At 48.4% G+C, this 27,558-nt stretch overlaps 2 protein-coding genes across 3 annotated transcripts in view; one reads left to right on the top strand and one right to left on the bottom strand.

Moving 5' to 3' along the window:
- The first annotated feature begins 3 nt into the window (after window positions 1–3).
- On the top strand, window positions 4–16,256 carry plekhg7 (pleckstrin homology domain containing, family G (with RhoGef domain) member 7). The gene is made up of 17 exons (XM_062546945.1): window positions 4–358; window positions 1,043–1,790; window positions 2,650–2,672; window positions 6,188–6,306; window positions 6,679–6,719; window positions 7,297–7,398; window positions 8,226–8,375; window positions 8,612–8,707; window positions 9,016–9,117; window positions 9,233–9,346; window positions 10,218–10,392; window positions 12,482–12,597; window positions 13,280–13,367; window positions 13,650–13,729; window positions 14,366–14,519; window positions 14,755–14,852; window positions 15,650–16,256. Exons 2-17 carry the CDS (start codon window positions 1,173–1,175, stop codon window positions 15,758–15,760), a joined length of 2,187 nt encoding a protein of 728 aa, XP_062402929.1. The 5' UTR covers window positions 4–358; window positions 1,043–1,172; the 3' UTR covers window positions 15,761–16,256.
- Window positions 16,257–19,705: 3,449 nt separating this feature from the next.
- eea1 (early endosome antigen 1) overlaps window positions 19,706–27,558 on the bottom strand; it is a 31,473-nt gene continuing 23,620 nt past the window's right edge. For both annotated transcript variants that reach the window (XM_062547268.1, XM_062547269.1), the window contains 7 exons: window positions 27,051–27,236; window positions 25,587–25,718; window positions 23,489–23,674; window positions 22,748–22,986; window positions 21,538–21,658; window positions 21,074–21,172; window positions 19,706–20,101 (listed from right to left, as the gene is read on the bottom strand). In XM_062547268.1, coding sequence (XP_062403252.1) covers window positions 19,979–20,101; window positions 21,074–21,172; window positions 21,538–21,658; window positions 22,748–22,986; window positions 23,489–23,674; window positions 25,587–25,718; window positions 27,051–27,236 — 1,086 coding nt within the window. In that variant the 3' untranslated portion in view covers window positions 19,706–19,978. The remainder of the gene's footprint in view (window positions 20,102–21,073; window positions 21,173–21,537; window positions 21,659–22,747; window positions 22,987–23,488; window positions 23,675–25,586; window positions 25,719–27,050; window positions 27,237–27,558) is intronic.

Genomic DNA, 27,558 nt, shown 5'->3' with positions numbered 1-27,558 from the left:
CAACAAACTTGGGGCTTGCCATAATCACTGCGTGCTCATCCTTTGCGCTTAATCCCTCAGTTTCTTTCAGATCGGTTTCATTATTTACACTATTTATTAGGGGCATCAACATAGCCTATGACAGGGGCAGGCGCGCAACATGATTCTCGGGTACAGAAATTCACAGGTCTGTTCAAGGGTTGTTTGGTGAGAGCTCAACGCGATGCCGGGAGGCCACCGCTGCCAAAACTCGCCTCCAACTTCGTCCGCAAAGCAGTTAGGCTACCCACGCAAGCGACAATACACAGTGGCCATCGCTTTCGTACTTGTCTCACGTACACCGAGCGAAGAACGTATCTCAGAGGGGAATCCATAAACTGTGAGTACTTTATTTTGACTGGTAGTTTGAGAATTGCTTTTATTTCTTGGCATAGAATATCGATCTTGTTTTGGGTATGCGAATATCAACCTGCGCCATCTGCGCAAAAGAAATCTTGGATGGGGAGGCAACTGTTTGCACTGAATAAAGGCCGGGTAGACATTTAAACTTAATGGTATAAATACATTTCAGTGTTTTGAGTCAGACAACCCTTATGAGTGGTTTGTGATTAGATCGGGTGCAACTGCAACCACCTCAGTTCAACCCATGCCTGCTGATGTCCCGTCCTTTGTTTCGTACGCTAAACTGTCACGCATGTGATACTGAAATGATAACATGTTACACTCTGAATCACCTGTACTAAGCTCCTCGGGTAATGCTTCGATGGCTACAAAAAGTTAAACTATTTGAGGCTAAAATGATGAAGCGATTGCATTACGCTACTTCTAATGGACACGAAGGGGGTCCTGGGGAACAATGGTGATTCGCACAAGGACAGCGCGGTGCCCCCGTGGAATTTGTTTGATTTAGTGTTTAGTATGGTGTTGGTGTCGCCTTGAGTATTCCAACACTGGAAGTATGTAGTCCATAACATCAGAGCAAACAACTGGAACTCTCTATAGAGTTATGAACATTTCAAATGAGTTACCTGTTGTTTGAGACTTTCAAACTTTTCTTTTTCAGGGTTGTGTCGTGATCATGTGTCGTCAGAATGGAACCATAAGACGCTCAGAGAAACGAGAGGTCCATTCAGCTCGATTTGACGGGTTATAAACTGCTTCTTTTCCTCCGATACAATGATCTCTAGCACAAAATGTCTGAGATTATAGACGCGGACACAATTAAGGAAAACGGCAAGGACTTGGAGAAAACGTTAGACTGGAGCTATATAGAATGGCGTGAGGATGAGTCAGCTAAAGGGACGAATGCAGAGACGCAGACAGAGCCGGAGACGTTTGAGGATAAACAAACGCAGACCAGTCACCCTTTCATCATGCGCCTAGACCTGGACCGAACGCACTCCAGACTGCGATATGGCTCCTTGAAGGAGTTCGACAACATGCCCACCCCACTCTTTCAGTTTGACAGACAGGCTCCCGGCAGGATTTCCACGTCCCCCACGCTACGAAGGATGCGGAGCACCAGACGGATGGACGGCCCACACGAGGAGTCTGGTTCGTCTGAGACGTCACCATGGAGCCCTCTGTCCCCCTTAAGCCGACTGAAGTCTCCCCTCGCGGCCAGCGTGTCGCTTCCGATGGAGGGCCAGGTCCAGAGAGTCTCTCACCCGGAGTCTTCTGCGATCCGTGGGAAAGCGAGATCGCTTAGATCAAAGACTCTTGACAATGGTGTCATTTGCAAAAGGCAAGAGGCTCCGCGCAGAGAGCTTGTCAGCAGTAGCAGCTTTGATTGCACCAGTGACGCTGATCAGGTACAGAAACGAACTCAAGTTGGTCTTAGCATTGATCTTATTTAATTAGTCAGTGGAATGCAACAGGTGTTTTGTCTGGGGCAATGCTACTTCCTATTGTAATGGAATACACTTCCTGGGTATCTAAGAAAAATGGTGACATGATAACAAAATCATCATAGCTGACAAAACAGACCACGTGCACAATTATACTCCACTATAATAATGTGGCTGTTTCCACCTCTTTTTAAATAGCCAATAAATATCTCTAAATTGAATCCCCAAGCAGTTGCCGCTGCATTCCTTAAACCAATTGGGGCTTCTTTTCGGCCTCCTGCAGAGAGCGTTCACAATGAGCGCTTTTGACAGCAAATGAATCAGCAGTTACACACACTGACAGCTTCAGCCGAGCCCACCCTGCTGAGGCGGCCGGCCCGGGAGACTCCGCCAACTGGGCCCCCTTCTCCCTGTGGCCGGCAGGCCGCACATAATGCCAGGGTCAGGGGCTCATCAAAAGGATAAAGGGGAAAGCCACTCAATGGCTCCATGCGCTCATCGGAGCACGTCCTCAATAGATCCCTCTGAGATCCCCCTTTCCAAAACATCCCTACTGCTGAGAGGGGCGCCAGAGGATTTTAAACACATACAATTACGGCCTGTTAAAAATGTGCCATTCGGAACATGAATGTGGCTGAAATCGATCTTGTTTTGGGGACTGTAGCATTTCATAGTTGAGTGAGGGGAGACCCCAAGTGTGTGTGTGTGTGTGTGTGTGTCCATGCTGGAGTGAACACTGTCAGAGCTGAGCTCCATGTGGAGGCTCTACCAGGTCTAGTTTTGGAATAACATCTCTTAATGTCATGTTTGCTTTTGATTGCAGGTAAAGGACCTGCCTCACAAAAGGTGAGTGGAACATGCCATCTACCATCTCATCCGTAAGCTGATATTCAGAGGCATTTGCATGAAAAACGAGTTGCCTCAGTAGGTGCCAGTGGCAAGATTAGTATCTGTGTGTAGGAAAGCACTGTGTGAAATGTCTCCTTTATGTCCTCTCTAGACTTTTAATCGAGGTTGATCAACACCGTAGTCCTCAAACGTTGCACAATTCAATAGGCCACACAAAACACAGTTCCGGACTGTTCTGGCCCAAACCATCCCAGACCTCTGTGTCAAACAACAGTCCTCCAATTTGCCCAGCGATTTCATTAAAGCAGGAATTTGTTTGTGTGGAAGCGGGCTGATCTGTGCGAGCGTCCCGACCCGAGTCGGCCAGTGGCCTCGGTTTTGCAGGCAGGCGTAGGGAGGAGGCCGTGGCAGGGCCCGGCGAGAGGCCGCCCCCATTGTCCATTGTGCTGCTGCTTTGTTAGGGCACAAGCGCTAGGCAGAGCAAGTTATTAGAGTCCCATGGTTCTGTGTGGACTAGACAAACTCTCATTAGTGGCACTCTCCCTCTGCAGCCTGAGCAGGCCTGCTGACCAGAGAGAGAGAGAGAGAGGGAGAGGGAGAGGGAGAGAGAGAGGGAGAGAGGGAGAGAGGGAGAGAGAATTGGGCTGTCCCCCTCCCCATTATGGGCGATGGGGTAATTAGGCAGCTATTGTGGCTGTAATTACGCTAAGGACACTGTTCGCTCTCAGTGGACATGGGCTGCCGGGGATTGGTTGAGACAGTTGTGTTCCAGGGGCATCATTATTTCTGTGAGGTGCGAGACAAAGCTCTCTTCTTCTCCCGGGCCGCTCTCTGTGAGTAGCCGACCTGCACAGAGGGGCCATTCTCGCCGGCACTCGGAGGAATGCGATTGCACCCTGGGACGAGATGGGCCGGCGCAATTAAGCGCAATTAGTAATGACCCGTTTTCACGAGGGAGCCATCGTGACATTTTTTTTTCCGCTGCGGAGGGGAGGCCCTGCTCGTCCATTGATTTGAATGGGCTGATTAACTTCTCTACTTGTTAACTTTGGGGGCCTCTGTCTCGAGGATGATCCCGCGGGAGGCCCAGAGGCTCCCATCCCATCCATGCGGTGCTGACACGTGAAGCGCCCACACACACAAGGACCTCAGCGGAGGAACGGCAACAGCCAGAGACACGCAAGGGGGACAGGGGTCACTGAGGATGTGCTGTGAGACCGAGGTCCATAGACACGCTTGGGTCTCACGGTTAGCACAGGTGTAACTGAAGAAGCAGCAGTGTGGAGTTTGGTAGCAAACTAACTCTACACTTTAAAGATTTGCAAAAACCTAGAAAACAACAGCAATGATGAATCGCTGATACAATCTTGCTGGAATGCTGACAGGTGTCTTGTTGGTGTAGTTGTGATGTGCTATCAGTGACTAGTCAGAATGACAGGTGTGCTTCATATGACTATATATCATCAAAATGAATTTGGAGCAGATATCAAAACTAGTTGCTTATAAAGCATAAAGGATAAGAACTGAAATTATAAAAAACATAATGTGAACGTAATTTCTCGTGCGCTGTTGCTTTAAAACCACACGATAGTGTTAATTGTTGAATTGTTTCAGTTAAATGAAGCTACTGTCTGCCTACAGTTCTGCTTCTGCCAATCAACTTCCTCTTTCACATTCCGCAAATGTTGCATGGCTGAGGACTGATCATAGTTCAGGGAGAGGGAAACTTTGTATGCAATAAAAAGGGACAACCTGTTCTGTACTCTTGCCACCACGGGCAGCGTGCTTCTGTAACAGTGCTCCTGTCCAGCACTTATTAACATGCAAGAAATGCAGACAAACCAGCACGCAGCCAGGCTACGTCAAGTCAGTCCCCATTATTTGTTTACTTAGATCTTCCAATTGGGGCACATCACAGGGGCCTGTTTTTTTTGGAGAGCCGAAGAGACGCCCCTTCATTGACAAGAAAGCAGGGAAAAAAACCAGCCTGGCCGGTCAGCTGTCCCATGTTTGGGTCATTCTTTTTTCTCTCTCTGACCGGGCTGTCCAGGTTACCCTGGGCTCACCCAACAGTGGAGCACAGAGCAAAGCCCATTGCATGATTGAGGACGTTGTAAACCACTAGCTATAACCGTTGAGATATTTGCTTTCTACGTCAGCTCACAACTGTGGGTCAATTGATCCCCCCCCCCCCCCCATTCGCTGTGAATGACGCCTGCTCTCCTCAGTGCATCAGTTATGGCTGGGGCCCATCACGCATGCCCTTCACCACCCAAAGCCCTCTGTATTTGCATGGCTCTCCCCATTTGCATGTGTGTGGGTCTGGGAGAGAGAGCAGTTAGCACGGGAGCGCAGCGCAGGTGAAGAATAGCATGCGATGCGGTGCTGTGAGTGACAGTAGAGTACAGAACTGGCAGAGCCTCAGGCGTGTGGGCTGGGCCCCGGCTTTCTCAGGGCCTGCTCGTCCCATTGTTCTCTGCCACTGAGGGAGGACGGTAAACGTCCCGCACGGAGAGCACAGTGCTTTCTCCTTCCCCTCGCTCGCACACAGGCTCACGCTCCATTAGCCACTGGCCATAATCCTCCACACGAACCTCGACAACGCTGTGACTCTCCGAGGAACTGCACCTGGAGATCAATTTACTGTAAACTTTATCAGCGCAAGCTTTCTCAGCCCCTCCTAACACAAGGCAGGCATCTCAGCAATGTGCAAATGTCAAAAGAGGAATTCTCTTATTTCCTGCTAAGCTGTATCTTGAAATTAAAGTGTGGGGTTGTTGTGTTCCATTCTTCTTCTCTCTCTCTCTCTCTAAGAAGGTTAGTATGCAAGCTTGGGAGAATTATGACTGGAGTCTAAATTCCCAGCTTTGCAGCGCAAAGCTACAGAGGTTGCATAACACTGCGATAAATCTTGCATAATTCAAAGATAAATTGTTGTATGGTCTCTGGAATGGAAATGGTTAAAATGAGCAGTTGATTTCAGTAGAATGAGCACAAACCACAAACAATAGAAGACATTTTATCAGACCATGGTGAAAAATGAATTTGAAGCTCTTGTTGTAATGTCCTGTTGACAGACCAGCTTATGGTTGTTTTAGTGCTCTGTGTGTTGAAGTTGACTGCTATACAGTTGCAGCATATGTGTCTGCTCCCAGGAATTCTACAGTGCGAATACAAACCTAAGATAAGTGACACGCTAAGCTAAGCTTGATGATTTCCATCATTCAGGTAATAGGTTAGCCTGTGCTGGGGGCTTGTCTTGTAGCAGTGTTGTGGGTGTTGCCTTGATGTATCCGTGTGCTGCTGTGTAACCCAAGAGCCCAGAAAGTTAAATGTTAGAGAGGCACGCAGTCAGTCATCATGATGACTGGGGCGGACGGCGCATGCGGCTCAACGTGCCTCCTCGCGCTGTGTGCTCTAGCAGAAAGGCCCGAAGGCCCAGAATGTTCCCTGCGCTCACCTCTGTCCTCTCTCTCGCTCTCGGCCGGGCCACGCCCGCGTGCCGTTCCCAGGCTCCAGGAGCGCCGCCGCAGCTCGGTGGTGGTGAGCCTGCCGGGGCTGGACGTATCACCGGGGGACCTCTTTGTGTCCAATGGCGCCGCCGACATTCTAAACCGCTCCACGTTCTCAGGTGGGTTTTTCCAGGAGACAAAAAGGTATAGTGTTTGTGTTGTGTGTGCGGTGTGGTGTGGTGTGGTGTGTTTGTGTGGTGTTGTGCAAGTTGGCCTTGGGGTGTCCAGCTCGCGTGTCACGGAAGGCCGTCCAGAACCCAACAAGAGTCACTCTATCCAGTTACCACGCTATCAGTGTCTGGCCCTATTTGTTCTTGGGGATGAACACTGTTCCAAGATATAACTGAGTACTGTTGTGCTGCGACCTTTACACTGAGTCCAAATGGGGCTCCTGAAATGGCCTGCCGGTCTCATTTTCCAAACTGGACGCTGGTGGACGTGAAGGTTTATTTACATGCGTTCTGTTCTTCCTGTTCCCTTTGTTCCTGCAGACACGAAGAAATCAAAGTGGCCGTTCTCCAGACGCAGTACGGTAAGTGGACATCTGGCCCTGCCGGCCCTCCTGGTGCTTGCCGGTGCGGCGCGGTGCAGTGTGTGTGGCACAGAGGGGTCTGCTGATGCAGTGCTTCCCCCGCTGGCCTGCCCAGCTTAGCCCCAGCACACACTCTTATTGTCCCCTGACCCGCTTTGCAAAGCAGATTTGCATGCCCTCTCCCTCTCTTTTTCCCTTTCTCTCCCTCTCTCTCTCCCTCCCTCTCTCCCTTTCTCTCTCTCTACTTCCCTTTCTCTCTCCCTCTCTCTACCTCCCTTTCTCCCTCCTCTCTCTCTCTCTCTCTCTCTCTCTCATTTGCCTCACCCTGGTCACCGCTCTCTTACAAAGAAAAATAACAAAGACCAGCGCAACCAACCCAATCTCCCAGCCGCACCGCGTGCCAATTGTGTTACTATTTGATGATGGCTCTGCTTGCCTGAACGCCCACAGCGCCGCCATCTTGTTCTCAGTCACGTGGAAAGAGATAGTGCTCTGCAGCAGGGCAAGGTCAGGTTACTGTACACACCTGGGATTGATTTCCCCTCCTCCTCCTCCTCCTCCTCCTCCTCCTCCGCAGACCAAGGGAAAGGTGCGGATGGCCACGGCCACAGACGTGGAGAAGTGCCTCTCGGACGCTCACGTGCCGGACTGGAGGGACTCGGACTTCCAGAGGTACAAGGTCAGTGACGCCCACGGGTCGCCCACGTCCAACCCTCAACCCTCAACCCTCTCCTCTCCCACGTCCCCTCTCGCCTCTGGAATGCCAAAGTACACGGGGCCAAGTCTTGGAAGTGTTCAAAAGCAGAATTAATTGAACTCCCGAATCAAATCTCCTTTGTTTTGTTCCCGGGAACGTCATGGGATTGTGACTGAGCGCCTTGATATAATGAGCTTAGACTGTGGTCTCTAAATAAACGGCGCTAAAGCATTTTGCAAGAGCGGGCCTGACAGCGAGGTTGATTGATGGCCTTGTGATGGCCTTGAAAGTGTAGTGAACCCGAAAGGTTTAAAGAGGTTAACCGTAAGCCTGGTGGTAAGTGGGGAACCACAGTTGTGCCACAGAGATGAAATGCCAAAATACATTTTTGAGAGAGTGTGTGTGTCTGCCAGTGTGTATGTGTGTGCGTGTGTGCCCGTGTGTGTGTGTGTTTCAGTCTTGGCTTCTGTCTGGGCACATTTAGTACATAACTCAGAGTCATGTGAAGTATGCTGAGCATCAATCCTTCATGTGCTCTGCTCTGCTGTGACTGTGACTGAAACTAGATTTCAACATAGTTGCAGCCATTGCAACATGGCTCGCCTGCTTAATGCAGCATTTCAAATCAATAAACCATTCCCACATGTCTGCATTTCCAGTACTAGCAAGCATAAGTGTGGGCAGTGTTTGGAAGCATTAAACGAACTCTAGCATGTCTGAATTTCAGCAGTGTCTGCTTTTTTATCACTAACAGCTGTACTCTGCGTGGACACAAAGCGCTTAACTGATGTGTGTGTGTCCCTCCCCAGGACTGCCCCCTGGAGGATTTTCTGCGGGAACACTCGCCCCCGCTCCACGCTCAGGAGGAGCCCAAAGCCTACAAGAGGCAGGAGGCTATCTGGGAGCTCTTCACCAGCGAGTGCGTCTACTTCCTGGACCAGCTCATGGTCCTGAAGGAGGTACAGTACAGTAACCACTTTGGTCACAGTCACACAAACTACCAGAACAAGTGTCCATTTTGTTCTTGCACGTCATGCTATTCTTGTGTTGTGTCCTCCTTTGTTCTGTGGAATGGCTGAAATGATTCCCAGTGATTTCTGTGTTCTGAAGGGAACATGTTGTGACTTTGTCCCCACAGTCCTCTCGAGTGAAATCAACTTGTTGTCCTTCCCGTTGTTGTTTGTCTCCCATGCAGGTATTCCTGACCACCCTCAGCGATCTGCAGTTGCGAGATTGCCTGCAAGATATCGACTGCTGGAGGCTCTTTGCCAATCTCAACGAGCTTTGCCTGGTACGACACCCTTCAGGATCAGATAAAAGAAAAAAGGGCAGATCTAATCAGCCATTGATAACACAGGAGCAGGCTGTGTCAACAAGACATCTCTAAACATTGTATCTTTTGTAAAAGTGAATCAAGTGACAGATATGTTACTATTATGTGAGAACAATTGCAACTCAACAACACATGTATTTTGCTGTCTTGTGTGGTGACTCATTCAGTTGAGAAGTCTACAGTGAAAATACAGACAATTGCCTCGGATGATTTTGGAAGTTTACCAAACAAACAAAAGTAAATGTCACGCTGTTTGGTTGTCCTAGGTGAGCTTTGACTTCCTGACCAGCCTGTTGCGTGTGATCAAGGAATCTTGGCAGGACGCAGACTCGGACAACACACAGGCCCTGCTGGCTCTTCTCAAAAAGGTAAGTCCACCTACTGAGTAACTTAGATCCCCGGGACACCCCAACCTGTCCCTCTAGAACCCGAACGGATCAGCATCTCCTCTGACACTGGGTGTGTGTGTGCTGCTGTTTGCAGGCTTTTGGGGAGAGCATTTGCCACTGTCTGCAGAAGTACTGCCTGAACTACTCGGCCGCCATCCTTTATCTGGACGGCCTGAAGCCCCGGGAGGACTTTGGCTCCTACGTGAAGGTATCTGAGTGTATGCAGGTTATTAGAGGCAGTAAATTAGGCCAGCATGGTAGACGAGTGCCAGACTGGGCAAGCTTGAACGCGGCCAGGGGCAGATGGTCACACCGCACCACACCGCGCCGTGCTGCTCTCCTATTGGGTGGCTCTGCTGGCGATGGCTGTTGCCCAACGTGTTGCACACATCCATCAGCCAGACATGAGTCAGCCTTCGCTTTGCACTCTGGGACTTTTCTTATCTTCCATCGTTGTCATTATCAGTCATTGTTCTGCCTGCGCTCTGCCACAAATGGGCCTGTTTTGCATCGGTCTCTATTTGCGCCCCACCCCCATCTATTCGTCTGTGTTTAGTTACAGTACATTAGCAATCCTTGTGTCCCAATATGGCAGTAATGAGTCTGTTCTCTTCAGAATAGTGGGAATAAACATCTCTCTCTCTACCACTCTCCCTCTCTCCCTCTCTCTCTTACCACTCTCTCCCTCCCTCTCTCTCCCTCCCTCTCTACCTCTCCCTCTCTTACCACTCTCTCCCACTCTCTACCTCTCTCTCCCTCAATACCTCTTACCACTCTCTCCCTCTCTCTCTCTCTGTACCTCTCTCTCCCTCCCTCTCTCTCCCTCTACCTCCCTCTCTCTCTCTCCCTCTCTCTCTCCCTCCCTCCCTCTCTCCCTCTCCCTCCCTCTCTCTCCCTCTTACCACTCTCTCCCCCTTTCTCTCTGTACCTCTCTCTCTCTCCCTCTCTCTCTCTGTACCTCTCTCTCCCTCCCTCTCCACCTCTCTCTCTCTCCCTCTCTCTCTACCTCTCTCTCTCTCTCTCCCTCTCCCTCTCCCTCTCCCTCCCTCACCCTCTCTCTCTCCCTCCCTCTCTCCTAGTGGTGTGAGAGGCATCAGCAGTGCCGGCGGCTGCAGCTGCGTGACCTGCTGGTGGTTCCGCTGCAGAGGTTCACACGGTACCCGCTGCTCCTGAAGAACGTGAGCAAGAGAACCCAGAGCCCGGAGGAGGAGAGCGCCCTGCAGAGGGTGGTGGAGCAGGTGGACAGAGCCATCTGTGAGTGCCCCGCGGTGACCTCCCGCACTGCCCATCATACACACTGATTCAGATTCAGATTCAGATTTGATTTGTCACATACATATAATGCAGTGAAATGTTACAGCAGGCTCCATGCTAGGTAAAAAAGAGGCATACAAACTAACATAGAACAGAAACAGAAACAACCCACCAAAACAGTAACAAACAACAACAACGGCTATTGCAGGTAGAGAAGAAAGTGCTATGTGCAGTCAGTTCCATTTAAGTACCGGACGGCCTAGGGGGAAGAAACTCTTCCTGAGTGTCTCAGTCCTTGCCGCCAGTGTGCAGTGTCATCTTCCTGAGTGAAGCAGAGAGAACAGACCATAGTCGGGGTGCATTATCTCACTACAGCCTGATCTCCCACACTGGTCACAATAGATCTGAGCGCCCATTTAGTCTAGAGAGAGTGCTGGAGCAAAATCCTACACTGACATCTTTCCAAAAATGATATGGAATTTGTGTGTGTGTGTGTGTGTGTGTGTGTGTGTGTGTGTGTGTGTGTGTGTGTGTGTGTGTGTGTGTGTGTGTGTGTGTGTGTGTGTGTGTGTGTGTGTGTGTGTGTGTGTGTGTGTGCCGATGTGGGAAACTGTTTTGAAGAGGGTTGTGCAATGTGACGTGCCAAAAGCAAGGAGAACTTGATTTGTCAGTCAAAACTGATTGGCGACTTTCCATTTCTCAGTCCATGTACTGATGTAACTGGATTGCCTAATCCAATTTGAAAGTAAAATACTCATGATCAGCACATCTGAATTTGATTATTCATATTTTCTAATTCAGTTAGTTTTAGTCTTCTTTTTCTTTTCCTCTCAGTTGCTTGTGAATAAGCTGTAAAATTCTGTAGAGCACATTTCTGTAGAGCAGTACAGTAATTTCCTGCATATAAGCCGCATTGTGTATAAGCCGCAGGACAGTGTTTTATGCAAGTTAAAAGAAACAAAACCATATTAACACTATATTAACTGCCCCCCTGTATTAACCTCATATCTGAAGAAATTTTGCAAAATCAATGTATGAGCCGCGGCTAATAGTCTGGAAATTACGGGCAGAATACCTCACTTGAAAGCCATCATCTTCACCAGTGTACTGAGGAGATAACAATCTAGTAATAACCTTTTTTTTAACCCTTTAAAAACAATACTCATAGAGATTACTTTCATCTGTTTTCTTTTTCATTGACATCTTACTTGAGCAAGCTTACTTAAACTGTGGAAAACTGTACACTTTGTACACCTTTGTATAGGCCTACCGTTTTTTTTTACGAACATCACCTGCCTGTCACAACAGAATTAGGTTTAGATTGAAAACTAGTCACGCTAGTAGTTCCCATTTTAATTTCTCCAGTCGTTGAGTAATCTAAAGGGCACTAACCACTGGTGCGGTTCCTCATGTAGTTAATTGCACTACTGTGTCATCCACCTGGAGTCCAGCCAGGTCACACCACAGCTCAGACACAAACACCTGTTCACACGGTTACCAGGCAACCAGGTCAACCAGTGGGAGATGGAGTCAGTGGTACTGTAAGTGCCACAATTAGAAATACCAAAAACACAACTGTTCCCACAAGCTGTCAAATGTGTTACATGTGTGTGTGTGTGTGTGTGTGTGTGTGTGTGTGTTCTCTGCATTGTTATCTATAATTCCCATAACTACTGTCTGGGTGTGTTCCTTTGTGTCCATGTTGGTCCTGCTACAGTGACCAGGGGTTATTAGAGTGACTCGGCTGCTCGTTTAAAGGTCGCCCTCCACCTTCCCCGTTCCCCGTTCCCTCCCTCCCACCACACGGATCTGTGTCGTGAGCTCACTGCAGCCACGGGGCGTGCTACTAATCTCATCAAACTGGGAGGGTAAAAATAGACGGAATTGTCGTCAGCACGAGGGCAAGAAAAAAAGAAAAAAGATCACACATGTCCATTATCTGCTGTGTTGTTGAGGGGCAGGAACCCGGAGCGACCTCTCGGCGACCCCAGCAGTGGTTTTATTTATGTCCCAGGGGGCTTTGTGTTGGCTTTTGCTACTGTGATGATGAAGCAGTGAACTCAGGGCCCCGTGTCTCCTGTCCGCACAGATGACCTGGAGGGGAAGGTGAAATGGCTGGACAACTACCAGAAGGTCAAGCAGCTGAAGGAGGCTCTGGTCTGGCTGCCGGTGTGGGAGAGGGACAAGCGAGCTTACGTACCCGAGGTGAGCCGTCAACACTCGGCCAAACGCATCATTCAGGCCAATTAATGACAGGACATTTCAACAGTCAGCCAAACGCATCATTCAGACCAATTAATGACAGGACATTTCAACAGTCAGCCAAACGTATGATTTAGACCAATTAATGACAGGACATTTCATCAACACTCAGCTCAAGAAGGCATAGCATGGATTTACTTTATGGTCCTTCTCAAATTAAACTTTCACTAGGATAATTAATCAGAGTATTTAGTAGACGGCAAAGATTAGAGCCTTCCACTCTAGAACAAGAGGTAGACAGTCCTCAAATGATAGTAGACTGAAGATATAGAATTTGTTGCCCTTTGCTCTTCTGGTAGATCATCTCCATGATGTCAGTGTGTCTGTCACCATAGTGTGACAGGTGGGTTGCAAAGTGCACCAGTGGGTTCAAGGAGTGGAGGCTTGTGCAGTTTGTTGCCCCAGAGTGACTTCTCATACAGGAAAGACTTACCTGTCATCGGTGTGTGTGTGTGTGTGTGTGTGTGTTCCTCAGAAACCAAACCTGTAATCTGCTGGTCGTTACCACCTTGCTCTTCCAGTTCAACGACAGGGCATTGATGTAGCAGTGACACTAGCAGTGACACTAAGGACAAGACCAAACATGTCGTACTCTCGTAAACCCACCTTTCATGTCCACCTGCAGAACCTGAAGCACCTGCTGAAGGCCGTGACTCTGGAGAACCTCATCTCTCACCGCAGCCTACTGCACGAGGGGAAGCTGGTCCTGATTGGTGAGACGCTCCGCTGTGACAGGGGTCAACGGCCCCAACACAACACATGCACCCAAGCAGCTTCACACTAATCAGGGCCAACATCTAGAACCTCTCTGCTATCTATTTATGATCTGTCTACTACCACCTCCTATTGAGTGTGAATGATTACTGGCTACTGCCTAGCTTCTATCTGGGTCATCATCACATGCAGTGTTAATGGACCTGTGAGAGGACATTTTGTCCCAGTGAATCGTTTTGTATTCTTTTTCACGGTTCTAATACTACTGTATGCCCTCACAGAAAATGCCAAACTCCACGAGGTCTTCCTGTTCCTCTTCGATGAGTTCCTGCTGATCACCAAGCTGAAGCGGACTAAAAAGGTACGGCTCATTTATGCCTCATCGGTAGCTTTATGGCTGTTATTCTAAATAATTGTGCAACGCTCCCATGCCTCTCCTCTTAATTGCCCTCCCCCGACGCTGGGTGTAGCAGGTGCAATAGTTATTTCCATCATCAAAACATAATAAACACATTTCCAGCCACAGCTCACGCCCCGTGACTCAGGCCAATATAGTCCTGTTCACACACAGGGTTATCATGCAATACAGTGATCTCATTATCACTGGATTATAGTCTGATTGAGCGCAACATTCATATAGTCTGGTTAAGGCACAACATTTAAACCCCAATGTATTTAAGATAGACTATAATGGACTGGATGGGTTCTGACATTGATATCGAAAAACCTGACAATTGAATTGAAGTTGAATTTTGTTAAGAATATACAGATCGGGTAAAAATGTAAACTTCTGTAGGATCAGGACTATACAGTATAATATTATGAGCATTTGAATTACAAATGTGTCCATACTGTCTTTATATGTGGATTAGAGTTTCTTGAGTCTCTGTGCGTGTCCAGTGTGTATACACACACTCATCGATACCATCTCTGGAATGTGTGTGTGTGTGTGTGTCACTCACATCTCACATGTCCTGCACGTGTCCGTATCTCCCAGAGGTCCGGCGGCGCCGATCAGATCCAGTTGCGTCCGGGCCCGGGTCAGGAGCTGGAGCAGTTGCTGCTGGACGGCTGCAGCTTCACCGTCCTGGACCAGCCCATCTCGCTCGACCGCCTGCAGCTCAAGAATGTTGACCAGCTCAACGCTACAGGTATGTCTAAGATCACCGGTCATCATCACCATCAAGCCACTTTTGTCTTTGTGGACAAGTCCACCATTGTAACACACTTTATTGATACATCTTAGTTTTATTCTTAGTCATTCTGACTAAAATCTATGTATTGTGATCATGAGTAGTGGGTGAAACCTGATAATAAAAGGTTGTTCTTTAATGCCTCCTCCTCCTCCTCCTCCTCTCTGGGCTGGTTCTGTGTACCCCTCCTCAGCCTCAGGCCTGCCCAATTCCTTCATCCTCATGCACCAGAACCGCTACCAGCAGTGCATCGGTGTCTTCATCCTGCAGGCTTACTCAGAAGCCGTCAAGGTGAGCCTCCCCAGCAAACTGCCCATAATTAACCCTTCACCGTCGCTACTGTGGTGACCACAGGCCGGCGGCTTGGTAGTAAAAGTGTGTAAAAAAGTTCTCTGTAATCTGACATAGCATCTGCCGAGAGCACCGCCAAACTCTCACCTCAAGTTGTTGGGCGAGAGGTTGTTTTGGTTGGCATTCACCCTTGGACTAGAGATAGTTGAGGAAACGCCCTATTTACAGTCCTAGACGGTCGTCCAGATGGGTCAAGTGACGCCATCTGTGCCACTGGTTTATGGGCGGCTTTAGGTCATTGTACAGAGACTCTGACTGTTCCTCATCTGACTCAGCTGATACAGCAGTACTTAAGATTGCATTATCTCCCAATTCCCATGGTTTATCGTCCTGCCATCTGTCTCCTCAACTAATGGTTGATTTTCTTTCGTAAGTAGGTATGTATGAATAGTTTTGATATGTATCTGGTTAAGTGCAAGTGTGATTTCGTGCTTCAAATAGTTCACGTGATGTTGTGATAAAAGGAGCTCGTTTTTCAGTAAATCCCAGTAAACCCCCTGTGGGATTTACACAGCATTTCTCAGCGCCTGTTAAGAGAAAATGTTCATTTGTCAACGCTGACTGTGCAAAGTGTGGATGCCTGAGATAAGGAGAACAGCCGTCAAGTGCTTCTGTTGAGCTTCCCTTAAGGAATGTGCCCCACAGTTTGGACCCCTTTGCAGGAGGGGAATGGAAGGTAGTTTGTTTGTTGAAGGACGGGTCTTCGTGGTCTGACGAGGTATTTATTTGTGTTGTAGAAATCATGGATGACCGAGATCGAGAGTGCCATTTCGTCGCTTTTGAAGCAGGACTCGCGGCATCCCCATCTGAAAAACTCGTCGGCCTGGTTGGAGTCCTCGCAGATCTGAGCCTCTGCTCTTCGCCGGCCCTGCGGAGAGTCCCCGACGGACCCGACGTAACCCTGGTCCTCAGCAGGCTGTAGCTTCCAGCACCTCCCCGCCCAGAGCCCATCCTGCTGAGGCTCACCCCTCCTCCAGCCTCCCCTGCCCCAGTAGAACACTCCTCCACCCCCCCACACCCGTCCTCCTCCCTCCCTCCTTCCTCAGTTCAGAAGTGTGTGGAACCGTGAACAGTCACCGCTATGGCGGACAGCTCTCTTTCTGTGTGTGTGTGTGTGTGTGTGTGCTACAGGTGACGCCCTGTGGGTCAGATGGACTCAGATCTCCCCTGCCAACTTCTCCGAGTCACCTTCACCTACTGACACACGCGCAAGCATCCATCCATCCATCCAGTGGGAATAGGGCAATCACAGAGACAAAGTCAAGCACACAATCTAGATATTAATGTTCTTCCAGTTGATGTAAATGACTAGTTTTTTGTAATTAAAAGTTTCTCATGAAACTACCCTGTGAACTGATGAATTATCTGTTGTGCCGCAGACTACACTTGCTGGTTGAAGTTTGTGTTGAGGGCTTAAAAACAGCTTGCTTGTTACACTAATCTACATGTTATTATCTAACAAAGGCTACCATTCAATATGGTTTGCGCTAAAGCACAGCGAAGAACAATAGCACATTTGACTGTGGCTAGACTAAATAACATTACTGGAGCTAGAGGAGATGCTCTTGCTATTAGCCTATTTCACAAGATGTCGCCACTGTGTAAACTAACTTCCTCTGGAACAGCTCAGTCTATAGGAAAGACAGAAGCAGTAAGATGTTTTACCCTGCCAATTAAGGCATCATTAACATCAACTAGGCCAGACACCTGGACACTGTGAAATTGGCTCATTGAACAGCAGGGACAGGAGCAGAGAAAAGAGGCCAGGATTTATGTGGAAAATAGAAACACCTAGTTTTATTATTTACTCTTAAACATGATGGAAAATTAGAAAACAAATGATCCCTCAGGACATAAATTACATCACTTTGTTTTTCCTCTCATAACAAAAAGTAAAACCATTCAGTACGTCAGGTCAGGTCGGGTCAGTCAGTCTATGCTGTTGAGTCAGCCGTGGTCTTCCAGACGGACACCAGAGGTGGAGGGGTGGAGGGGTGGAGGGGGGGGGCAGTGAGCGGGAACGTAAGCTTAAGGCACAGAGACATGATCACACACACACACACACACACACACACACGCAGCGTCCAGTGGTGAGCACGTAGAGGCCTGGTCAGCACGCCACACACACAGCCATGATAAACCACCAAGTCAAGACCACAACAATGCGTAGTGTCAATACCAAATGATATATGAGGACGGTTAAGACAGTAATCTCTTTTTTACATACTTGTCCTCAGTACAGTTTTCTCCCTTTGCTTTTTTTTTATATATATAAAAAACATATTATACATCATAATCAAAACATGTTACAGACAAAGTTACGATGGCATCTGTTAGTGAGTGTGAAAAGAGGAGCTAAAGTTTTGTCCATAAAAGCGAACGTGATGTCGCCACCTGTGATGTTCCTCCTCTCAACAGAGTGGGAGAAAGAGGAGACAGAAAATCCATGGCACTAACACAAACATTCAGTAGGATTGGCACTGACAGCCACACCTACATCTCAGCAGGCCTTGTGTTTTTTTGTTTTTTTCTTGTGCAAGTCAGTGTCCCACATGCATGAGGAAATACATGAAGATTTGCAAGTCGAGAGAGAGAGTGAGTGAGCGAGCGAGCTTGAGTGCATTCTACTAAAACACATAAAACAATGTCTTCTGTTATACTGTTTGGATTCATTACCAGATGGAAGTGAATACTATGCTGAATTAAAATGTGACCGTGACCCCCGGCACTAAAGGTCATGCGCGTCTCACCTCTGACCCCCCCCCCCCCGTGCCTAAGCAAGAGGTATGAGCCCCACCCTTACCCCAGACAAAAAGAAAAACCATATAAGAAACAAACACAGATAAGCTGAGAAGCTTTCCCTCTTCAGCAGAGCTGGGGGATTGGGGTAGGGTGGGGGTAGGGTGGGGGTAGGGTAGGGTGGGGGTGGGGGTGGAGGTGGGGGGGTGGAGGTCTACGTCGCTTGGTGAAACCTGACTAACCTGCTCCTGCCAACAGAGGTGACGGGGCAACACTGAGGTTGTAGCACTTCCAAAGAGTGCTGCTTCTTCTTCTTCTTCTTCTTCACATCGACATCAAGTCACTTGTGCGGTAGATCTACGGCTAAGCTGAGTTGCTCTTTTTGTACAGGCAGTACACTTCAGACAACACGAGAACACCAGACACTCGAAATTAATTAATTTAAGAGGAAATTATGTTTTTAAAAATTCAAGCATACAAACGGACCAAGTGCTCATACGCAGCAGTCACACACACACACACACACACACACACACACACACACACACACACACACACACACACACACACACACACACAGCTGCAGCCAGTGCCACGGGATCACAATTATTGCTCAAAAGCGAGATGGGCGCGCGCACACACACATGCACGCATACATACACACATACATGCATGCGTGCATGCCCCCACACACACACACACACACACACACAAGGTCAAAGCCTATGCGCAATGCAGGGTTAATTGTACCATCATGTGCACCTACTTATAGTTCTGCATATCACATCAGTGACTCACCACACCCTGTGGGTCATGACACATCAGTGGCCAGCGCAACATCACAATACATTTCAACCAAAGAACAAGAAGCCATTTGAGCATCAACTGTACAGATGACAGGGTGGCCAGAGAGCTCTCAAAGGGAATCTCAGATCACTCATCCATCCTTTCCACATCCAGATCCTTTACCCATCCTTTCAGAACCCAAGGACACTTCATAGTGTTCGATAAGAAGAGATCCACCTTCCACCCAACTCACACACTCACACACACACACACACACACACACACACACACAATCATACTTCACACTCACATTCCTACTCTACATTCTTTGGTTCTTTGGATCCCTGCTGGTGTTGATTCCACTGTCCACCTGTTGTATTTCCATTCAAACACATGACCCATATTCACTATGACAAGACCTCACCAACACCACATCACGCAAAGCAATACACACCAGACCTGACTGCAGAAGAACACCGCTAAATCTAGAGCACCTCTAAATGGGTTTCTCCGTCATCCCAACGCAACCTGGACACTGGTATTTAAAGGTAGTTTTTAAATCATTAACGTAACACTGACCTGTCTGGAAACATCAATCTCACGATCCTTTTAAAATAATTTTCTCACTCACTTCCACGGACCAGCAGCATCCTTCCACTTGCAAGTGCACACTGACCCCACCTGGATAGACACCCCACTGACATCAAAACACGTGTGCACACACACACACACACACACACACACCTCTTTACAGTACCATCAGCCCAACCAGACCACTTCCTCTGATATGATCAACTCAGTCACACAACCACCAATCATACAGTCACCTTCTCAATGCAATCAGATCGCCTGTCGCACTCCAATCATCTTTCATCTTTCCCATCCATCCATATATACATCTCTGTACAACATCCCACTCCACATCCAGACCACGCCACATCAGGGACACGACGCCACACCACCCCCCCCCCCCCCCCCCCACGTTCCCAGAGCGTGCTCCCCTGCTGGGTCTCGAGTAGACGGCCTCCGAGGCGGAGAAGGCACGATGCAGGGCAGACCGGGACAGGCCTGGCTTGGCTCTCCGTCTCCGCTCTCCTTTTATTTCTCTCCTCTTTTAAAAAGAACAAAGAACAAAAAAACAAAAAAACTCCTTTCCATGAAGTTGACACTAGGAGGTCAGGTCTCTCAGCAAGTCTTCCAAATGAGCTCTTGAGGGGTCCGTCCGTAAGTGTGACCCCCCTCCCCCACACACACATGCCCCCCCCCCCTCTCAATGGTGCTGCTCCAGTGTCCTTCCTCTGCAGCAGCTCTTCTCAGTGCAGAGTGCAGTCCTCTGCTCCTCAGCTAGTGCGTGTGTTCACACAGTGTGCATGTGTCTGTGTGTGTCTGTGTGTGTGTGTAAGTGAGTGAGTGAGTGAGCGTGTGTGAGTTTGTGTAGTGTGTGTGTGTGTGTTTGAGGGAGGGAGGTTGTGTGAGTGTGTGTGTGTGTGTGTGAGGGAGGGAGGTTGTGTGAGTGTGTGTGTGTGTGTGTTGGGTGAAGGTCAGCCCTGGAGCTCCTCGAAGCATGTCTCACACACTCGGACAGGTTTCTTGGAGGAGGGCGTGAGGGCGTTCTTGGTGGAGCACTCGTTGCAGAAGATGTTACCACAGTGCCTGCAGTGATGCTGTAGACAGAGAGAGAGAGAGAGTGAGAGACAGCAAGACAGACAGAGAGAGAGAGAGAGAGAGAGACACAGAAACAGAGAGAGAGAGACAGAGAGAGAAAAGAGGGAGGAAGGGAGAGGGAGAGGGAGAGTGAGAGTGAGATCATAAGACGAGGTTGGGTGTTGCGTATTGGGCTCATGGCAGCTGTAAAGGTGTGTGTGATAACTGAAGCCCAGTCGGGCCCGTGTGCCCGGGGTGGGTGTAATGAGCTGGGGCAGCACCGTGCAGGTCAGAGCCACTTGGCGTGACGCCGCGATCATCTTCACCGCGCTGCTGTGCTGCAGCACGGAGCAGCTCGCGCCTTTGAAGACCGGCAGCAGCATTAGCATTTGTATTGATCTGTTGTTGTGGGGTCTGAATCACACCGGCCTCCAGCGGTGCCGGCCTTTGATGTGGGGCTCTTTCAGCCTGAGCAAACAGCCCTTTGGAGGGATAGGGGTGTGTGTGTGTGTGTGTGTGTGTGTGTGCGTGTGTGTGAGTGAGTGCGTGCAGGGCACTGGCTGATCATTAACACACTATTGATCCCCTCTTGCGGTGAATAGGACCGTGTGGCACCACCTAACAAATGGTGTGCGTGAGAGCCGGCCGGGTTTCTCCCTCCTGACAAGAGACAAATGGATGAGAGTGGAGGGAGCGACCGTGGTGTGCTGTGCTGTGTGTGTGGTGTGTGTGTGTGTGTGTGGGAGAATGTGTGGCGAGGATGTCAAAACGCACCCCAGGGAGGGAGCCGGCCTGTTTGCATGTCATGTGTTACAGGTATGTGCATATGTGTACTTAACTGGAATGAGGTGTAAGGGTGTGTAATAGTTTAGTTTGTCTGTGTGTGTGTGTGTGTGTGTGTGTGTGTGTGTGTGTGTGTGTGTGTGTGTGTGTGTGTAAGAGGGAGAGACTTTGTGTGTGTCAGAGTGTGAGAGTGAGAGAAATAGGCCAACCTTTCTGACAGTGACCGAGAAGCCTTTCCCACAAGCCATGCAGTTCTGCACCTCGTGGTCCTCTGCCCACTTTCGGGTCAAACTCTGGGACTGCTTGATCTAGGGGCACAGGAAAGGTCACACATCACCATGCGGTCACCATGACAACCGCTGCTACGTTTGCAAAACAAACAGAAAACAAAGCATCTGAATCGATACAGACCATTTACTGGAACTGATTCTCATTCAGTGTGTTGGTTTATTTGTAGTTAGTAAACAGCATCTTGATTTATTTATTAAGATAAAACAGATCTATATTTCTATTTAGATTTAATATGGCTCATCTCGCCCACACACATGGAGGGGGTGTGAGGGAGGGAGTCAGTGTTCAGTGTAGACAATCTACAGTGGATGTGTGTGCCCTGCAGCAATTGGCTGCTTGTCCATCTAACACTGTGCTGATTGGCTGGGTGTGTGAGGCGGACCTGTAGTGATTGGTTCTCCCGGCCGAGTTCCTGCATGGCGGCGGTGGTATCGTCCAGCTTCCTGCGCATCTCCACCACTTTCCCCTGAAGCTTCTCCATCTCCCCCTCGCCTTTCACACACCTACACACACACACACACACACACACACACACACACACACGTAATGTAAGACACACGTTACAAAAGAGCAAAACAATGCTTTTTAAAAAGGTCTACATTTAAGATTTATTAGTCTACTAAGATGATTTACAGTACTAGACAGAATGTTTTAACAGTGCGTGTTATCTGCTTATCAAAGCCATGACCGCAGTGTTGTTACTACTCTGCTAAACCAACAGAGCTCCAGGAACACACCCAGCATGTATTTACACATGTAAAGCAGAGCTGTCCACACACGGAATACATTTGATTATTTGAATGAATTATGTGAAAAAAAAACTGACTGATTTGTGTGATCAACCACCGTGTTAACCACCTGTTTGTCCCCCGCCCCACCTTAATGCACTAACATATAAACACAGTCATCACAACATACTACTTGAAAGGAGAAATCCTGCCAAGTTTTACATGAATCTTGACAGTACAAACTTTGAATTGCAACGGTTTCTTTACAATGAGTAGAAAACGCACCATTTTGTCACATAAAGACCTAGAATTCCCTGCAATATCCCGGTCACTGATGCACACACTGTAGACATTCAAGGATCTCACATATGGTGAAAAACATACATTCTGATGGTCTTGTGAATTTACATGCCTACCTAAGAGATCCTACCCTGGAAATCCAGAGTTCTTGCGAGAGCACAATTTGAATTGTGTCTGCAAGATACTCTGGCCACGAGCAATGATACACATTACGTTTTGCACCAATATCGGAGCTAAACCAATCAAATCGGCGTAGGCGGGACAAAGGAGAGCTGAACTGATGACGACAGCACTACAACTTTCGATTTTGGTCGTTGTTATCCAATTGCGTCAAGGTCCAGAATCAGTCAGAGTAAACATTGGTCGTAGCGTTATCCAATTGCGTGCAGTGAGATTTTCTAATGCATGCTTGGTGCCGCCCTTCGAGTTGGGCCATTTTCATTATTTGTGGCCAGACCCTTAATCTGACAGCAGTAATATAAAGGTATATGTCCAAACATGTGTTTGTGTGTGTCTGTCTCTGTCTGTGTGTGTGTGTGTGTGTGTGTGCGTGTGTGTGCAGACCTCTCGAGCAGGGCGCGCCTCTCATCCTGGTTGTTCTGCACGGTGGCCTCGAGCACGGCCATCTCGCCGCGCAGCTCGTCCGTCTGCTTCTCCAGCTCGGCCACGCGGCGCTGGCTGCCCTGCCACTCGCGCTTCAGCGTGGCCACGTTCTCGTTCAGCGCCGACAGCTGCAGGCCCAGCCGCACCTCGCTCTCCTCCTTCTCCTTCTGCAGCTCCTCGCGAGCACGCACCTCCTCCGCCTGGGACGCCACACACACAACACAGACAAATAAATAAACACACACACACACACACACACACACACACACACACACACACACACACACACACACACACAACCTTACAGATCTTGGATTGTGATGTGTGTGGTTTTTCTGCTTACTGCTATTTTCGTCCACTGAGGAAAAACCCACATATTACGGCCTAAAATAAAAATGCTAAATCTTCACTGTCAATATACTAAAATGAGAGATGACACTGAGAAGTTTGTAATGTTGATATACTGTACATACGTATGTATGTATGTGTATGTTTAAGGAAAAAAATAAAAACTCGCCTGTAAGTAAGTAAGTAATTTATTTATATAGCGCATTTAACGTGCACAGAGAGCCAAAACCCAAAGCGCCAAACCTGTGTGTTTACATGTCAAACATGAGGATAATGAATGCTTCTATGCCATGGGCAGTATTTGTCTTTTTTATGTGTGTGTGTGTGTGTGTGTGTGTGTGTGTGTGTGTGTACCATCTGGGCATGGATCTTGTGCGTGTCGGCCTTGAGCTGCTCCTCTTTGGCGCTGAACCCGTGGCGTGTGGCCTGGTGCTCGCGCTGCTCCTGCTCCAGCGCCGCCTGCCCCGCCTCCACCCGGCCCTGCAGCTCCAGCTTCCCCTGGATCAGCATCTGCTTAGCCGCCTGCAGCTCCTTCAGCTCCTGAACACACACACACACACACACACACACACACACGTTAACATATAAACACACATTCAAACACACACACACGTTAACATATAAACACACATACACAAACAGACACACACACGTTAACATAAACACACACACACACACTAACATATAAACACACATACACACACAGACACACACACACACGTTAAAGGGATAATCCGGAGTGAAATGCACTTTAGATCAATTTTTCGGACTATTGGGAGTACATACGTTGAGTTGACACCAAAATCATGTCATTCGGATGTATTTTGAGAAAGTTCGAGTTCACCGTTTTTAGCCAAAACTCGTTAGCCTGGAAGTGACCGGGGCAAGTCCTTTCGCCGCTACAAAACACTATTTTTATACCTCTTCTACTGTTCCAACCAACACTACACTTACGTGGTAGTGAGTAGAGGGTCCCTAAAGCCAAACCGAAGTATCCCCACATCTTTATGTGGTCGGATAGAGAGTCCAGAATGAATTTAATCGAGTCAGTACCTTTCCGGAAATGTCGCTGCTGCAGCTAGCAACGCGTTAACAACATTTTAATAACATTTCCGGAAAGGTACGGACTCGATTAAATTCATTCTGGACTCTCTATCCCACCACATAAAGACGTGGGGATACTTCGGTTTGGCTTTAGGGACCCTCTACTCACTACCACGTAAGTGTAGTGTTTTGGGTTGGAACAGTAGAAGAGGTATAAAAATAGCGTTTTGTAGCGGCGAAAGGACTTGCCCCGGTCACTTCCAGGCTAACGAGTATTGGCTAAAAACGGTGAGCTCGAACATTCTCAAAATACATCCGAATGACATGATTTTGGTGTCAACTCAACGTATGTACTCCCAATAGTCCGAAAAATTGATCTAAAGTGCATTTCACTCCGGATTATCCCTTTAACATAACACACACACACACACACACACACACACACACACACACACACACACACACACACACACACACACGTTAACATATACACACACACACTAACATATAAACACACATACATAAACACACACACATCTACTACTTAAGCAAACTCCACACTACAAACATTGGGCGTGTCAGGCGTAGCTCAGGCTTAAGATACAAAATACAACACGTGATCAGTATAAACAGCTGTCAGTCAAAGAACCTGAATGTGCACATCAAGCCATTCATCAAGGTGAGCTGTCTGAGTGTAGAGTACATGCTGTTACGGCCCTGCTGACTCTTGTGTCACCCTACCCTTCCCTCTTTATTCTACAGTAATGTCCTGTGTATTGGCTGCATTGTGTATAAGCCACAGGGCAGTGTTAAATGCAAGTTCAAAGAAACAAACCATATTAATACCATATCAACTGTTCCTGTGTATTAACCTCACAGCTGAAGAAATTTAGCAATATCAATGTGTAAGCTGTGGCTAATAGTTGGGGAATTACGGTATGGACTGCCTGGCTGTCTCCTGCTGGGTGCTGAGTGCATGGCTGGCACTAGGAGTTAATGAGCTGGACTCCACTGGTTCTGTGGCTTAGTCTGATGGGGAGAGCCTGGAGAGAGGTCTCTCCAACCACGCAGCCCTTTGCTGGAAGCTTCCTCCATCTGCATTGTGTTTTGGTTTTATTTCCCCTAGACACACTTTGCACTACACTTTGTTTTAATACATTATTCTGACTTAGTTATGTGAATAAACACTATTTATTTATCGAACACCACGGTGTGGTCTCCCCATTTTATGTCAGGTCTGCTATGAGCCAGGCTGTCCATGGCGATACACACAACACGCCACGGGCCCACATGCATGTCCTGTCCTCCGTGATCCTAAATACAAGCTCACTGGGGCATCTCTAGCTTGGGGGATCTCTAATCAGGGGCATGACAGCACACATGTGCAGTTGCATACTGTTCTTCTGACCTTGTCGGACTTCTCGCTCAGAGATTTGAGCTCGGCGCCCAGGCGACTCCTCTCCTTCTCCAGAGCGCTCTGGGCTGCTGTCAGCTCCTCCACCTGAGCACGCTCCTTATGCAGCTCCTCCTGCGTCTGGGCCTGCAACACACACACACACACACACACACACACACACACACACACACACACACACACACACACACACACACACACACACACACACACACACACACACACACACACACACACACACACACACACACACACACACACACACACACACACACACACACACACACACACACACACACACACACACACACACACACACGTGACGTGGCATGTACAAGATACTCTCCTGCCATTACAGCCACACACCACCAACACTGATTAGATGTTTAGAAACATCCGACTTTATATGCATTACATGACGGTATTCATGTAATTGATGCTAAATGCTGCTCATTTTATTGCATGGGTGCGGTGCAGCACTTATCAAGGTCTACTCCATATCATCGTCTGTACTAGGTAACCTTTGGACATAAGCATCAGCTTAATAACCAAACGTTACCTTCTGCTTTTATCATTTAAAGAGGACATAGAATGGGTGAATCGAGTATTGTACTGTGTTCTCCGATGTTAAAATAGTATATATTTAAGTTTGATCGATAAAAAATATTTGCAATTTGCAATTTTACAAGCCCAATTAAAGCCTTATATTTAGGCTGGGTATTGAAATGGTCCTTTTGACTAAATAGCGCCCTCTTTGGCAACCCGAATTGAACTTCAATGGCTTTGCGATATTTGACATCAAGTTCATAATAGCTCTTTGGTTTAAATTAACTGTTATACATCACAAATTCGCCAAATAGAAAAAAAACTATGGAAGTTGTAACTATAGAATGAGCAGGATAATGGGTAGCAAAAATGAATGCACTTCGAGATTGTGACCGCATTACAATCTCAGATATTTAACTGCTATCCGAACACTGTGTTGTTCCTTATCCCCAACACTGCACCTCTTGTTCTCTCCCATAAAGGCAGAGAGGCTACTGAACTGTGCTCACTCCTGCCAGTGGGGGTGCTGCTGTGCTGTATGCTGTGATGTGCTGTTGTGCTGCTGTGCTGTATGCTGTGCTGTGCTGTATGCTGTGCTGTGCTGTGCTACCTGTTTCTTCTGCAGCTCTACCAGGGTGCTGTGCTGTGCTGTGCTGTGCTGTGCTGTGCTGTGCTGTATGCTGTGCTACCTGTTTCTTCTTCAGCTCTCCCAGGGTGCTGTGCTGTATGCTGTGCTGTGTGCTGTGTGCTGCTGTGCTGCTGTACCTGTTTCTTCAGCAGCTCTCCCAGGGTGCTGTGCTGTGCTGTGCTGCTGTGCTGTGTGCTGTGCTGTGCTGTGCTGTGTGCTGTATGCTGTGCTGTGTGCTGTGCTGTGCTGTGTGCTGTATGCTGTGCTGTGCTGTGCTGTGCTACCTGTTTCTTCTGCAGCTCTCCCAGGGTGCTGTGCTGCTTGCGGCTGCTCTCCTCGCTCTCCTTGAGCTTCTGCTGCAGAGTCGCTCCGCTGCTCTTCAGCTGCTGCAGCTCGGCCTCACGGCTGCTCAGGTGGGAACGGCTGGCCTTCAGCTCCTCCTGCGCTAGCGCCAGCTTCTCACCGGACGCCTGAGGGACACACACACACACGCACACACACACAGACAGACACACACACACACACACACACACACACACACACACACACACACACACACAGGGACACACACACGGACACACACACAGACACACACACAGACACACACACAGACACACACAGAGACACACACACACACAGTAGTGAGATACACACTCCAAATGTACACACCTCATCTATAGTAAATAGGCCACACAAAGAGCCACAGCTTACTTTCATCACAGAGCCTCAAAGTCTCCTTTGAGTAGAATTTTCACATTTCAGGTAATGATCAAAACACACACACACACACAC

This window comes from Sardina pilchardus, chromosome 10 (genome assembly GCF_963854185.1).
Source record: "Sardina pilchardus chromosome 10, fSarPil1.1, whole genome shotgun sequence".
Lineage (NCBI taxonomy): Eukaryota > Metazoa > Chordata > Actinopteri > Clupeiformes > Clupeidae > Sardina > Sardina pilchardus.
The sequence above is the reverse complement of the archived record's forward strand: the minus strand, read 5'-3'. Positions and strand labels throughout refer to the sequence as shown.

Coding starts and splice junctions, on each gene's coding strand:
- plekhg7 (XM_062546945.1), top strand. CDS start 1,173: ATGTCTGAGATTATAGACGCGGACACAATTAAGGAAAACGGCAAGGAC. Junction 6,720..7,296: donor CGTTCTCCAGACGCAGTACG/GTAAGTGGACAT, acceptor CCTCCTCCGCAG/ACCAAGGGAAAGGTGCGGAT. Junction 9,118..9,232: donor TGCTGGCTCTTCTCAAAAAG/GTAAGTCCACCT, acceptor TGCTGTTTGCAG/GCTTTTGGGGAGAGCATTTG.